At 39.9% G+C, this 14,059-nt stretch overlaps 1 protein-coding gene across 2 annotated transcripts in view; it reads right to left on the reverse strand.

The window, feature by feature from the left end:
- The window catches only part of ITGB6 (integrin subunit beta 6), a 61,809-nt gene extending 48,121 nt beyond the window's left edge, over positions 1-13,688 (reverse strand). The window contains exons 1-3 of one of the 2 annotated variants that reach the window (XM_063429659.1): positions 13,599-13,688; positions 12,583-12,659; positions 6,019-6,098 (exon numbers count right to left, since the gene is read on the reverse strand). In XM_063429659.1, the coding sequence (XP_063285729.1) occupies positions 6,019-6,098; positions 12,583-12,643 (141 nt within the window). In that variant the 5' untranslated portion in view covers positions 12,644-12,659; positions 13,599-13,688. Of the gene's footprint in view, positions 1-6,018; positions 6,099-12,582; positions 12,660-12,774; positions 12,837-13,598 lie in introns of those variants that run through there. The other variant, XM_063429658.1, reaches the window with a different exon arrangement.
- Positions 13,689-14,059: the final 371 nt, after the last annotated feature.

The following is a 14,059-nucleotide window of genomic DNA, read 5'->3' on the forward strand; positions in this document are numbered from 1 at the left end:
ACAACACAGGTGATGTTAAAGCAGAACAGAATTGCATGGCAACAAACACAACATTTTCAGGAATCTTGATTCCTTCAGATCGCTGAAATTCATTATGCTTACTATCAGACGAGCTGAAGAAAATAAAGATAATCAATCTCATAACTACATGTAGTGACTATGGTCATAGTGTTTAAAAAGATATACTGCACAAAAATTTTTCCAGGAACCTAATAATTAGAGCTTTTTCAATGTACCATATAACATGGAATTTTCATTTTATCATTGGTCGTTGGTACCATTTATAATCCTTACTGATGGCTCAATGTAGGCTCAAACCCGTTCAGAATACTGCAACAATACTCTCCCTACAGTCTCTGACAGCTGGGTATGAATCACCCTAAAATCACTACTGTGGTTACCGAAAAACATTTGTTTTAAAATACTCTTCTTCCTTTCAAGGTTTTTTTTTTGTCTTCTAAGATTCCTACGTCTTATCTCTAATTTCACTTTATGTTCATTTCATCCCTTGTTCTCTAAAGACATCTCTCATTAGTTTTTCTTTCATCTACAGCATTCTCATGCCTTTCAGCTCCTCTTCTCTTGCCGCTCCTACTGCATTCTCCCATCAGTGTTCTTCTTCCCCCGTGATGTCTCAATCGAAGTCTTGCCTACTCAAAAAAATACTTGAGTACTATGAATCATAGTCATCACAGTCTTTGCACAGCCAAACTACTTCCATTACTTTTAGAGCATCCAGATATGTTAGCAAATTGTACCTGATCCTTTGGAATGTCTTAAACTCTAGACTACAGCAAATAATCAAATTCCTAGAAAATCAATCTCCAGATACATGCCTCTATATCCCTTAAATCTTTAAAATGTTGCAGTATTAAATAATGGCACTGTCCAGATAGACTTCAGTGTTTTTCAGTTTTACTTCTGATATCGATCTGGACTCTCACTCTTGTGGCAACTGGCTTTGTAATGAAGAGCCTATGACTCTCAATGACGACAACAAAGGCCGGCCAATGCCTTTAATATTGTAATAACCAGTTTCTATGGCCAAGTACTGACTGTTTTAATACTAAAAAGTAAATTTCATTTTTCTGCATTGCCCTGTTATGGTTCTTGAGCCACTTAGCACATTTATTGTTGTTCCTGGTGATGTCCCTTGTGCCTTGTCTTGTTGTGGTTGACTGTGGTCTCTGTGACCATTATCCAAGCTAGTTTTCCGATATAGGACTTTATTTAATATTTTTGGGTAAACTTTTAAAATTATTTAATATGATGAAATATATTTTAGTATTTTAATATATTGAAATGTTGTTGTTTTCTAAATGTTAAATATTTTAACATTTTAATATTTAAAATAATAATTTTAAAAGTTTATTCAAAAATATTAAAACATTTGATATTATCCAAAAAATGTGATCAAGGCCATAGCGTTATTCTGATTTCCTTGATCTGAATAGATACACAGTTTTATGTGTTTTCCGTTTCCAGTAATTGTCTATCTATATTTTCCTTTTTCATATATTTTGATCTTTTATTGGCATGTTGAATACGTACCATATATTGACATTGAACAACAAATACACCACACCAGTACACCTCCCCATTAGTGTAGTTAGCAGGTGGGATGGGTTGGCAGAGATGCCCCAAGTAGGGACACTTACCTCGGGTCCGCTCTCTGTTTGAGGTAAGCTTGGCAGTGCAGAACTTAGTTCATTGGCTATGAGAGATCAGCTGATGCACTCAGACAATTAGTTAATCCTGGAGAGCTAACAGAATATCCTGCTTAAAAGCTTCTGGCTCTCCTTTGGAAGTGGTAGATGCATGGAGTGGCAGCAGACTCCAGGCAAGAAATCTAATTGTTCTAAAACAGTTTGTCTACTTACAAAGGAAAGGCACCAGGGTGCTCCTGACACTGCAGCAACTAAAGCACAAAGTAGTGGTTATGGTGCCGGGAGTGTTCCTTTAATGGTGGATGCGAGGAGCTAAATGCTGGTCTTGCTTTTCAGATATTTACTAATTAAGCAAGATGAAAAGGATGTATATTTGAAAGCAGTTGAAAAAGTGACATTTTCAACATGAACATGCCAAATACATAGCGTGTACTGAAATAAATAGTATACTTTTTGTTTCATAATTTATGTACCTCCTTTTCAATAAAAAGGTTGTTCCTGTTGAGAATTTTTTAGAATGAGAAATAGCATTTTGTAATGCAATGAAATTCTGAAGTTAGGTTTTTATACAGGCTATGAAATATTAAATGTTTTACCTAAGGTTGTCTTATGGTTCATTCTACTATGAAAAAACTCCCCTTTTACCTGGTATAACACACACATTGGCTTCAATAAAACCGGTTATTTTATGCTGTCTAAAGGTGAGACTAGATTTCCAAAGAAAACGGCTGGCCCTCAGATTTGTTGGATTCCTTGCATGGATGCCCATGCTCTGCATTATGTGGCAGTCTAACATAGACAAAGATGGCCCAAGATTGTGAAAGCTGTTTTGGCCAGCTTTATTAGGATTTCAGTCCAATCAGCCTCATTCCATCCAGCAGTTGCTGACCAATCAGATCAGTCCAATGCAAACGGAATGGTCAGAGAAAGCAATGGTACATCGGAGACATTGATTTGGCATTAACACCAGAGAGGTGTCACTGATAACCATTACATTTCTCAGCTCTAGAAATGCAAGCTGCTATCAATCAATCCGAATGACAGGCTGGGAAGTCGAATGTCATTAAATCAACATTACAATACAAAAGCATGCACCTTTTCACTAAACAGGTGTGGTGATATGTTCAATGCTCCGATTTGGTTGTTCAATGCTCCGATTTGGTCTATGTGCTCTAACTGGTCAATGCAGAACATTGAAAACATGACTCTAATTTTTTGTTTCCCTATGAAATATTTTACTGTAGCCACAGCTTTACCTTTTACCGAGTCCTAGCCCAGGAATGACAAACAAAGGCTTCACGGAAGTAGCTGCACAGAAGTAGCTTAAATGAGTTGCAGTCCAAACACAGCTGGGACCCCTGTCCTAGCTAGTCTGTTATCACAATACCATGTTCATTTTCAGGTGCCGAGACTTTAGAAGAACATACACCATCCTTCCTTCCTGGTTGAAACTAATATGAGTTGTATTTCAGCAAAACCTAGAAGGATGTCCACATCTTATTCTTGCAGTAGTTGGAGATTACCCATTGTACAGCGCTATGGAATCTGATGGCGCTATATAAATAATAAAATAATTACAAAGAAAGACATGGTGTTCCTTAAAGGAACACTATAGTCACCTAAATTACTTTAGCTAAATAAAGCAGTTTTAGTGTATAGATCATTCCCCTGCAATTTCACTGCTCAATTCACTGTCATTTAGAAGTTAAATCACTTTGTTTCTGTTTATGCAGCCCTAGCCACACCTCCCCTGGCTATGATTGACAGAGCCTGCATGAAAAAAAAACTGGTTTAACTTTCAAACAGATGTAATTTACCTTAAATAATTGTATCTCAATCTATAAATTGAACTTTAATCACATACAGGAGGCTCTTGCAGGGTCTAGGAAGCTATTAACATAGCAGGGGATAAGAAAATCTTAATTAAACAGAACTTGCAATAAAGAAAGCCTAAATAGGGCTCTCTTTACAGGAAGTGTTTATGGAAGGCTGTGCAAGTCACATGCAGGGAGGTGTGACTAGGGTTCATAAACAAAGTGATTTATCTTCTAAATGGCAGAGGATTGAGCAGTGAGGCTGCAGGGGCATGTTCTATACACCAAAACTGCTTCATTAAGTTAAAGTTGTTCAGGTGACTATAGTGTCCCTTTTAGCATTGAAATCTGAATTGCTAAGGGTAATGGGAGTTGCCTCCAACAATAGTCAGAGAGGCTACGCATTACCTAACCGTTTCCTGGTACTTAAAAATAGATTGTAAAAGGTAACTTTGTCTAGAACTTTTCTCAGAAGTCAATGATTGAGTCTCCAGGGCACGCCTTGACTTCCGCTCAGACACTCAGATATTGATTCCCTATCTTGTATCATTAGCAAACGCCAAGTATGATTCTCTTGTGTTGTATGAATTAAGGTTATTTTTTCTCTCTCCAGGCCAGGAAGTGAATCCTGCTTTAAGTGCCCTTTAACAGGCTGGATTAATTCCTCCCACGGTGTTTTGTCTCTCTCAGTGATTCATTGAAACGTATGCCAGATAGCAGCTCTTATCACACAAAGACTGATATCCCTCACTTTACTTCCCCCATTAAAAAGTAAATATTGCACTTTATTAAAGTAATGTAGCCCTGCTATAACAATCACAGATCCTACAGGTGGCAATGCCAAGTACATTGTTTAAAGGATTGCTCAAATGTGGTTCTTGCCACTTCCCTTTTCCAGTGAAATCCATATATATATATATCTACAATTTTATTTATCTGCACCCAACACCATAATAGAATAATCTTAGCATGGTAGAGACTTGTTGACTACATTTCCCATGATGCTCAGCTTAGCTATGATCTGGAATTCTGCAGGTGCAGTAGGTGCAATGGCACCAGGGCCCTCAATATTTCAGGGGCCCACTTTTGGCCTGAGGGGAGGTAGAGAAGTGAATGATCCAGCAGAGGTGAGATGAGGTAAGAACACACCCAAGGTGTGTTAGGCAAGGTCCCACGAGTAGCATGAAGCAGAGGATTCTGAGACAGTTCCTGCATCCATATAGCCCTGGTTCTTATCCCTCCAGAATGCAGGCTGCCCTCCTCATGTGATGATGGAGGGAGCAACTGCTTCAGTCTGTTCTAGGTCTGAGATCAGAGCTGCAGCATAGGAAGGAGCCCTCCGCCATGGTGGCTGTGACTGTCAGAAGAAAGAGAACAGGACTAGGGTTTGATGTCTTGCTGGGAAGGATGGTAAGGGCTGTTTGCTACCTTGATACTTTACTTCATCTCTGCAAAATTATTTCCCCAAGTATTTGGGGGAGTGAGCAAGTGAATTGGTATGGGGAATATTGCAATCTAAATTGGAACGGGTGATGATTAGTTGGCAGGCAAATGTGTCAAAATTAATTTGGCAAGGCAGAAGGTTAATTCAGGAAAACATGGCAGTCTAAATTGGAGAGGGAGAGAGGGTCAACTGGCATGGGGATATAGGGTCTTGTGATTATAAAGTTGGTTATTTGGCAAGTGGGGACACTTTTGAGGAAGTACATCTTAATTGTCTGGAGCGCCTCCCCCAAAACAATATCTCGCACCAGGACCCTCTGTTCATTAGTCCTGCTGCTGTGCTCAGTCATCATGGCAAGTGCTGTCTAATCTTGTATTTATTGCTAAATGTACCTATTACTAGTCTAGGGTATCAACCGATCAATAGAAGTCAAAGGGATGCTTTGTAGACTTGTGCATTTGTTTTCTAACAAATTGCAAGTTGTCCAAATTTTGTCAAACGTAGGTGGTCATCTAAATTCCGTAACTCGGACGTGCCGTATGGACATCCTTGCATTGGAGCGTTGATCCCTCCAATCGCTCCCTTAACAAACCAATCGTTATATACTAATCTTTTCCCTCGGTGAACCCTCTTCTACAGGCTCACCCGCACACCGGTTCGGGCACAACACCGCCACCCCTTTTCCTCATATCTAGGTATGTCATATTTGGTTATTGTCACAGACCACAAATAAATGTATAAATATAGATTTCTTTTTTTTACTGCTCCTCCTGATTTGCTCTTTATTATGTACTTTTTCTCACATGATCCGTGAACCAATTGGCAGAAAAAGGCGCCTATCATTGTACTGCAAAATATATACATAATATTTATATATTGTCACATTTTCTCACTCTGTTGGTTCATCTGAATTGTTTTCCTTAAAATGATTGCATGAACCGAAACACCAAATGGATGACTTTTGGATCACCTGATAACATCTTTCGTTGTATGAGCTCATTGTATATTGTTTAACGTGAGAAAAAGCCTTATCTGTGGGTTTATATAAATTTGAATAAACAAGACAGATATGAAAAACTTTTTCTTGTGTTACCTTTTGTGAACACCAGGCACAGTGCGGTCCTAATTTTAGGCAAGCTTCACACGTCATCGTACTTCCCAAATTGCAACTTCCTAAAATGGAAACAAAGCCGATGTGTTATCTTTTTTTATCTCCAGAAAGTAACAATGAGCTCACAAGTTGACTAAACAGAACAATTTGTAAAGCAATTGGCATTGGATCTTAGCCTTCACCTGTAAAATGAACTTCCCCATTCTCCAAGTGTAATATAATTAACATTACGTGCATTTTACATAATGGGCTAAAATAAATAGAAAAATAAAACAGCATGTCGGCCCACATTTGGTTTTTGGTCCAGGGGATTAAGAATCAATGGTGAAAAGACATAGAGACACTCCAGGTAATAATACATGATTGAGATGCCAATAATTCCAAAATAACCATTCCCAGTCTGTGAGTAGATATTTGGAAGATTACAACCAATGAGAGAGGTGTACAAAAGTGTTTTTTTATTATGTAAAGTGCTACAAATGTGCGAGAATGTGGGACTGATTAAGGAAATAGCAAGTTGTGGTTTACAAATTTACATGTAAATTCCAGGAAGATGATTTAGGTAAATTCATAATTTTAGCAGAATTGCTTTACATTTCACAAGTCGGTTTTCACAGCACAACAGCTTGCCGTTCAGCGATAAGATCCCTCCGTATCTTTACATACATTAACTCTCAGTCTATGCATCACCATCAGTTTGCCTACTTGGTGTTCCTAGTTACAATAAGTCAAAGAGAAACTGTTGCTTTCTGAGTTTCACTTGCCTTGTGCCAGTATATACTATAGACAGGGCGCACCGGCTCCGGGGGCGCAAGATTTCAGTGACCTGCAGGAGGGAAGCTCTCCCTCCTGCCAGGCCACCTTCTGGACCCCCGGTGCGGCGTGCGGCAGTGGTGTGATCAGACGCAGCGAGGGAGCTCTAACCTCTCTGCTCTGCTCCCTCGCGCGCTGTCTGCTGATGCCGCGGGAGCCGGAATATGACGTCATATTCCGGCTCCCGCGGCATCAGTATGCAGCCCGCGAGGGAGCAGAGCGTGGAGATTAGAGCTCCCTTGCAGCGTCTGATCACACCACTGCCGCACGCCGCCCAGCAGCCCCACTGGACCCCAGGAAATGATTCATCATCCACACCAGCTCTCCAGGTAGGGAGGCTGGGTGGAAAATGTTTATTTATTAAAATAATTAGTGAGAGTATGTGTGTCTGTATGTGTGTGAGAGTGTCTTTGTGTGAGTGTATGTGTGTCTGTGTGTGAGTGTGTCTGTGTGTGTGTGAGTGTATGTGTGTCTGTGAGTGACTGTCTGTGAGTGAGTGTATGTGTGTCTGTGAGTGACTGTGTGTCTGTGAGTGACTGTGTGTGAGTGTATGTGTGTCTGTGTGTCTGTGTGTGAGTGACTGTCTGTGCATCTGTGAGTGACTGTCTGTGTGTTTGTCATTGAGTGTGTGTGACTGTCAGTGTATATACACCACTGAGTGTAGCATGGCGAGCGCAGTACAGGAGCTTCTGTTTCCTGTACCCGGCCAGACTGACCGGAGGTGCTCACTGAGAGAGCACTCCCTGTCAGTCCGGCCAGGTACAAAAAAATTGAAGCTCCTGTAGGGGATATCCTCCACTCGGCAATGCTACAAGAGAGGGAGGAGGCACACCAGGAAGGGGAGTGCGACCACTAAGGGGGTGAGGGGTGCACCAAGGGACAGGGAGGTGAGGTGAGTGTATGTGTGTCTGTGAGTGACTGTCTGTGAGTGAATGTGTGTGTGAGTGAGTGTATGTGTGTCTGTGTGTGAGTGTGTGTGTCTGTGAGTGATTGTGTGAGTGTGTGTGTCTGTGAGTGATTGTATGAGTGTTGCATGTGAGTGTATGTGTGTGTCTGTCAGTGTGTGTTTGTGAGTGTCTGTCAAATCAGTGAGTATCTTTGTCATTAAGTCTGTGTGTGACTATCAGTGTGTCTGTCAATGAGTGTCAATCAGTGTGTGTGTGTCAATGAATGAGTGTGTGTCAGATCAGTGAGTCTGTGTGTTTGTCATTGAGTGTGTGTGACTGTCAGTGTGTATACACCACTGAGTGTAGCGTGGCGGAGCGCAGTACAGGAGCTTCTGTTTCCTGTACCCGGCCAGACTGACAGGAGGTGCTCACTGAGAGAGCACTCCCTGTCAGTCTGGCCAGGTACAGAAAATTGAAGCTCCTGTAGGGGATATCCTCCACTCGGCAATGCTACAAGAGAGGTAGGAGGCACACCAGGAAGGGGAGTGCGACCACTAAGGGGGTGGGAGGTGCACCAAGGGACAGGGAGGGGAGGGGAGAGAAACACCAAGGGACAGGGAAAAGAGGGGAGCGGTTAGAAGAACACTAAGGGACAGGGAAGGGAGGGGACCACTAATGGACGGGGAGAGGGGCTGGTTAAGAGGCACATAGGTGAAGATTTTATTTTGGGAGGGGGGAGGGGGTGAGGGGGTGGAGCGGAAAAATAGATCTTCGCCTATGTACCCAAAAATCCTTCCACCGGCCCTGACTAAAGACACATATACTGGGGTAAGGAGTGCAGGTATTATAAAGCACAATTACCTCCACAGCATATCTGACACAGGCATCTACCCATAATGCACTACGAGTACTGATGTGCATTCAGATGTTTGTTTACTGGGTAACCCATGAGCACATTTATTCCTTAGTGCTGCATGCACACATATGCCCTTGCTGCATCATGAGTGCCAAGATCATTTGCATATTATGCCCAGGTTGTGCCATGACTTATGACACAAAGTAAAAAATAAATCCTTGTGTAAATTAACTCTAAGATCAGTACACAGAGCAGTAACAAAAAACTTATGTCAAGCATACAAATGCTTTTCATGTATATGTGTTACTTACCTTTATCCGGCTGTTTCCTTTCTTCTTATTCTTTATGAATCTGTTCTTCTTTTCTTCCTTTCTGATCTGTTTCTCATAAAATACTTAAGACAAAGGAGGGACTTCTTGTGTCTTATGCATTTTTCCTAAGCTTGACAAATCTTGACAAAGGATGGGGCTTAAGGCAAGCTTCACTTCCTTTGTCACATCCCATTTCCCACAATTCACGCCTGTCCATCCCGTCCCTCGTCTATAATCCCACTATGTGGGTACAGGACATGCGCGCTGAACATTCGCATTATTTCCATGGCAACGAGTAATGCTGTTATCGCAGAGTGGAAAAAACGGCACAAGAAGGCACATGGCGCTGAATTAAACAAAAATCTGGTCCTGAAGTTAAAGAGGGGACAAAATTGGTAATAATGGCTGATGGGGGTGACATTTACGACTCTATGGATCAAGACAGACAGTAGAAAAAATAGGGTTGACTGGTGAAAAAGCCGCTTTAATCATTATTTTAGACGGACGTTCGCTTGCCTACTATGTTATCCTCTTGACATTGCCAGTGAGCCATATTGTACTCCCTGTAAACAGGATTCCTTAAAATGCAAGCTTAATCTGAATACAGTCTCATCTACAGGTTCATTGAACAGACAGTTACAATAACGTGTCAGGAATTTTAATGTAACCAAAGGTCATTTTTCTAAACTAACTACTTCTCCCTTGAATAAACGAGTCTGCTCCTTAAAAAATTTAAATTCTTCACGTAGTCTGGACTTATCTGCTAATTACTTAAAGTCTAAGGTTGATAAACAGGGCTGGTATGACACCATTGGTGCACACACATTATGCAAGTGCTCAATCAAAACCTTGACACTGTTTAACACGCTGAGCTATGGTCAAATCTAAACATAAATAACATTTAGCCACTTCTAACAAAAATATTGTCACATGGGGATTCTCAAGCATGTTCTCGTACAGCATTCTCTAATCAGATGTCTAAAAGCATGACCGTGCCCCTCGCATCATGGGCCAAAATGTCTTTATTTGTGATTTCTTGACTTCTTGATAGGGAACGGGTGGGGTCAACACCCGGCTCAAATGGCTATTTAAAAAATGCTAAAAAGCTTAGACAGAATATAAAAACAGCTCAAAGTGTTGTTTCTTGGTCTACACGATTAAAAAAAAAATCCTAAATAATAGCACAAAAAAAATAAATATTAAATTTCCCCCGGGGCCAGATTAAAAACCCATTGAGCCTGGTGCTGACAATTATGATGGCCTTATTACAGAATCTTATCAACAAAAAAACACTAAAACAGTCACACCTCCCACATGTCATGTATCTGGGGGTGGTGCTGGAGGGAATCTCACAGGATATAGCTATAAGAAAGCACACACCCTATGCTAATCTCTCACTTTCATCTCTCAAGTAAATCCATACCCCCCAACAGCAGTGATCGATGAAGCAGAACATCGGTGGGTGTGTAAAAGGGTGGCCCACTGACGCAAAACACATAACCAGAACCTCTCAACGAGGTGAACATGCCCCAAAAAGGTGGCATGTCTGCCCAAAGAACTGTAAGGCCTGCCTGGTGTGAATGCATTTCAGGCTGCCTGCCAATCATGCAGGCTGACCAACTAAGGGCATGTTATACAGACAGTGCCCTGAGCTTGGCATTGGCATAAATGCTTTCTAAGGACTGTCCCCTAGCACTCACTTGTCCACTCCTCTCCTTACCTTCTTACTAGCAGGCAGAAGCTCCTGTTATACAGTCTGGGACAGAGAAAAGGTGTATGTAGTGAGTGTAGAAGAAAGGGAACATGTCACAGAGTTAGAGAGACTGAAGAAGCAAGATCATTTGCATAGAGCGCAAAGTCAGCTTTACCTTAACTAACTCTATTGTCAGCCAGTTCACACTAGTTTTGTTCCCCCCCATCCCTCTTAAGTTTCCATACTTAAGCAAGAGCATGTGAAGAGTAGTAAAAAAATAATTTTGTATTTTTTTATTTTTAAATCAATGGGCCTATTCCAAGGGCATGGGCCTGGAGCTGCAGCTCCATCAGCCCCTATGTTAATCCAACCATGATCCCGCCGACCCCCCCCCCCCCCCCCCGCCTTTCTTAGGAAAAGTTTACTACCTTATCTTCATAGAAAAACATACTGACCAATAGTCTTTCAGAGTTATTTACTGAAATAAGAATTCAAAGTGAATTTCAAATTGTATGCCAGAATAACTGAACAGAAAGCACGGCTGGCTTAAAGAATTTTCCAGTTTGGCTTTTTTCACCTTAAGTTTTAAATTCACTTTGAATTCTCACCTTAGTGAATAAGCCTGTTTGTGTCTGAGGTAGGCTTACTGGATTCATTAAATAATCCAAGCATTTTATAACTTCCTCATAGAAGAAAAAAAAATCTTGCAGTTAATTGAAAATCAATATAAACCGTAACATTTTAGAATTTCCAAAGCTAACCTGCACACAATATGTTACACAATGGTTACAGTGAGGTAATTCGGTTCACAGGCTGACATATTAATTACAGCAATCCAAGTCAGACGTGCTCTGTTGATAATGAGATTCATAACATAAACATTCCATCAGTTAGAAGGAGCATACGTATTGAAGACATTGCCGGTCTACGTGCCAATTTACTGCCAGAGCTATGTGTAATCTTTTGTAAACAACATGGCACGATTCAATTGTTTTGTGTGCACAACTCCAGAATGTAAACAGCAATGCTCGTCTCCTTGCAAATAATCCATTGAACATCAAAACAGAACCTGTTTGATATGTAGATTTTTTGGTAAACTGTAAGTTTTATTTCTCACAGTGAGTTAAAAAAAAAATCTTAGATTTAGCAGAGTTGGAGATTTGCATCACTTTGCATATTTTGGTTTAAAATCTTGAAATAGACAGTCAACGTACCACAACTGTTTAGTGAATATAATCCCAAATTCTTTTATATCAGGAAGGATTTAGGGTGTGTGTGTGTGTGTAAGTGTGTGTGTGTGTGTGTTATATTATTATAGAATTATAATATGAGTGTTTTAAAGGTTCTGTTACTCTGTAATACTGCGTATCTTTAAGAAAGATGCTTGTATTTGCCAATATAACATATTTCTAATGATCCAATAATTACACATTGTTTTACATAAACGTAGGGAAGGATAGTGCTCATTTTTAGCCAACACAGCCAGGCTGGATAAAAAAAAGGGGAACTGGAGAATTTTTCCATTTTGTCTATTTTGTCCAACAAGATACAACTTTCTTGCCATTTTTGAAAATTTCTTGGTTTCAGGAATAATACTGTTAAACCCCTTAAGGACCAAACTTCTGGAATAAAAGGGAATCATGACATGTCACACATGTCATGTGTCCTTAAGGGGTTAAGTACATGAATGGTCTTAAATGGTCTGTAACTTCCTTAGAATATTTCGGAATGTGGTTATAATTTTGAGCTGCAGTTCCATAAGTTTACGAGGTGTAGAGATGTGTTTGCATATACGACACAGAGTTTAAAGCAGAATTGAGCATCAGGTAAGAACAAGTGATTAATGTCATGTTGTCTTCCCTGGACAAAACATTCTTACTATGTTTTGCTTCTAAATCAGAGCTATTGAGGACAAACACACTGGTTGACGTTGGTCTACAACAATCAACATAATAAATTTATCTTAATGATTAACAGTCTGCTTACCTTGTACATGATTTCTTCCATGTAGAAAAAAAACGAACAGATAAATCAATCCAATCCCCATTCGTTTCTACTTCAATCTGTGTAACAAAACAAAAAATATTAAAAATACGAATTTTCAGTTTCTTTACATACCTAGACTTTCATTTGAATAGAGGCTTTCCTGTCAAAACAATTCCAGTTTTGTTGACTTACGTCGCTCTCAAGACAAAATTCAGTATGCTAGAGAGCAGGTTAAGAAGGAATGAAACTGCCAGTGAAGAAAGACATTCGTCAACTACAGCATAGCTACTTCCTTGTTTCCTTACAAGGAATCCAGGTAAGTAGGTGGGGACATTGAGCCAGGTAAAAAAAATATTTCTCATGGTCGTAACGACAGTGTACTTGTGTTTTAAAGCGTCTTGGTAAAGCTTGCATTTGAAACAGAGCAACTCAAGTTTCATTCGGGTTATTGAGTAACGTACATTGTTCTACCTTTAAAACTCTGTAAGAAAATACTGTTGTTTTTTTTTTTGTTTTTTTTTAAACTCCTGGCTATACTTTCACCCCTTTGCAGCAGTTTGTTGCTGGAACAAAGCCTGTAGGAGAATAGAAGATCCAGCGAAGGAGAGGAAAGGGTTAAAAGGACAGGCTCGCTTTCAGGATACAGGTATTTCTTTACCTGTAATGCTACTGGCTTTTCCTAGCCAGATCCAAGTCACGCTAAATTCTTTGAATATCCAGTTTATTAAAGGTGCAGTACGCGATTCTTACAGATTGCATTCTGTGACCTAAAGCGGAAATATCTATAAAAGTTGCATAAACTCTTTAAGGAAATACATTTTGGGTTGTTGTTTTTTTGCGCATATGCTAATTTTGATGGATTGCGAGGAATCCTCTGGTGTTTATACATTTGTACCTGTCACAAAAAGTTAGTTGTACTTATAGAAGTAAAACTAAAAAATGTGCAACAACAGGTGCATTACAAGTGCCCGTGTCAGTTCTATACAGAAATCAATGTTTTGCAATAAAAGTCTTACTTTTACTGAATAATTTCACTAACAAATCACCCACTTATAAACGGGGTCAGATTTATACATTGATCTCCATAATCTATTGACTATTGTGAATTGTTGATAATTTAAAGTGAATTTATTGTGGATTATGCAATTTTGAGTCCCTTCTCCTTACCCACCTGTAGGAATGAAACAGTTCCTGATAGTTACATTCCTAGCAGGTTTATATGATGACACATAGCCTCTATTTGGTAATAAATAATATTAATGGCTTACTTGCATCACGACCGGCTTAGTATTGCCGTAAGATCCTTTATTCACTAAACAAGGAACTGCAGTAAAAATTAATATCCAATTACTAAATTTACAGTAAATTAGCCAAGCTGCGACAGGAACGGAGTTGGAGGATCTTTCTAAATAGAACTGTTTGCCAAATTCTGCAATTTAGATTCTAATTCACTACAATAGTTTAGTGAATAAACTCC

The sequence above is a fragment of the Pelobates fuscus genome, chromosome 8 (genome assembly GCF_036172605.1).
Source record: "Pelobates fuscus isolate aPelFus1 chromosome 8, aPelFus1.pri, whole genome shotgun sequence".
In the NCBI taxonomy this organism is placed as follows: Eukaryota; Metazoa; Chordata; class Amphibia; order Anura; family Pelobatidae; genus Pelobates; species Pelobates fuscus.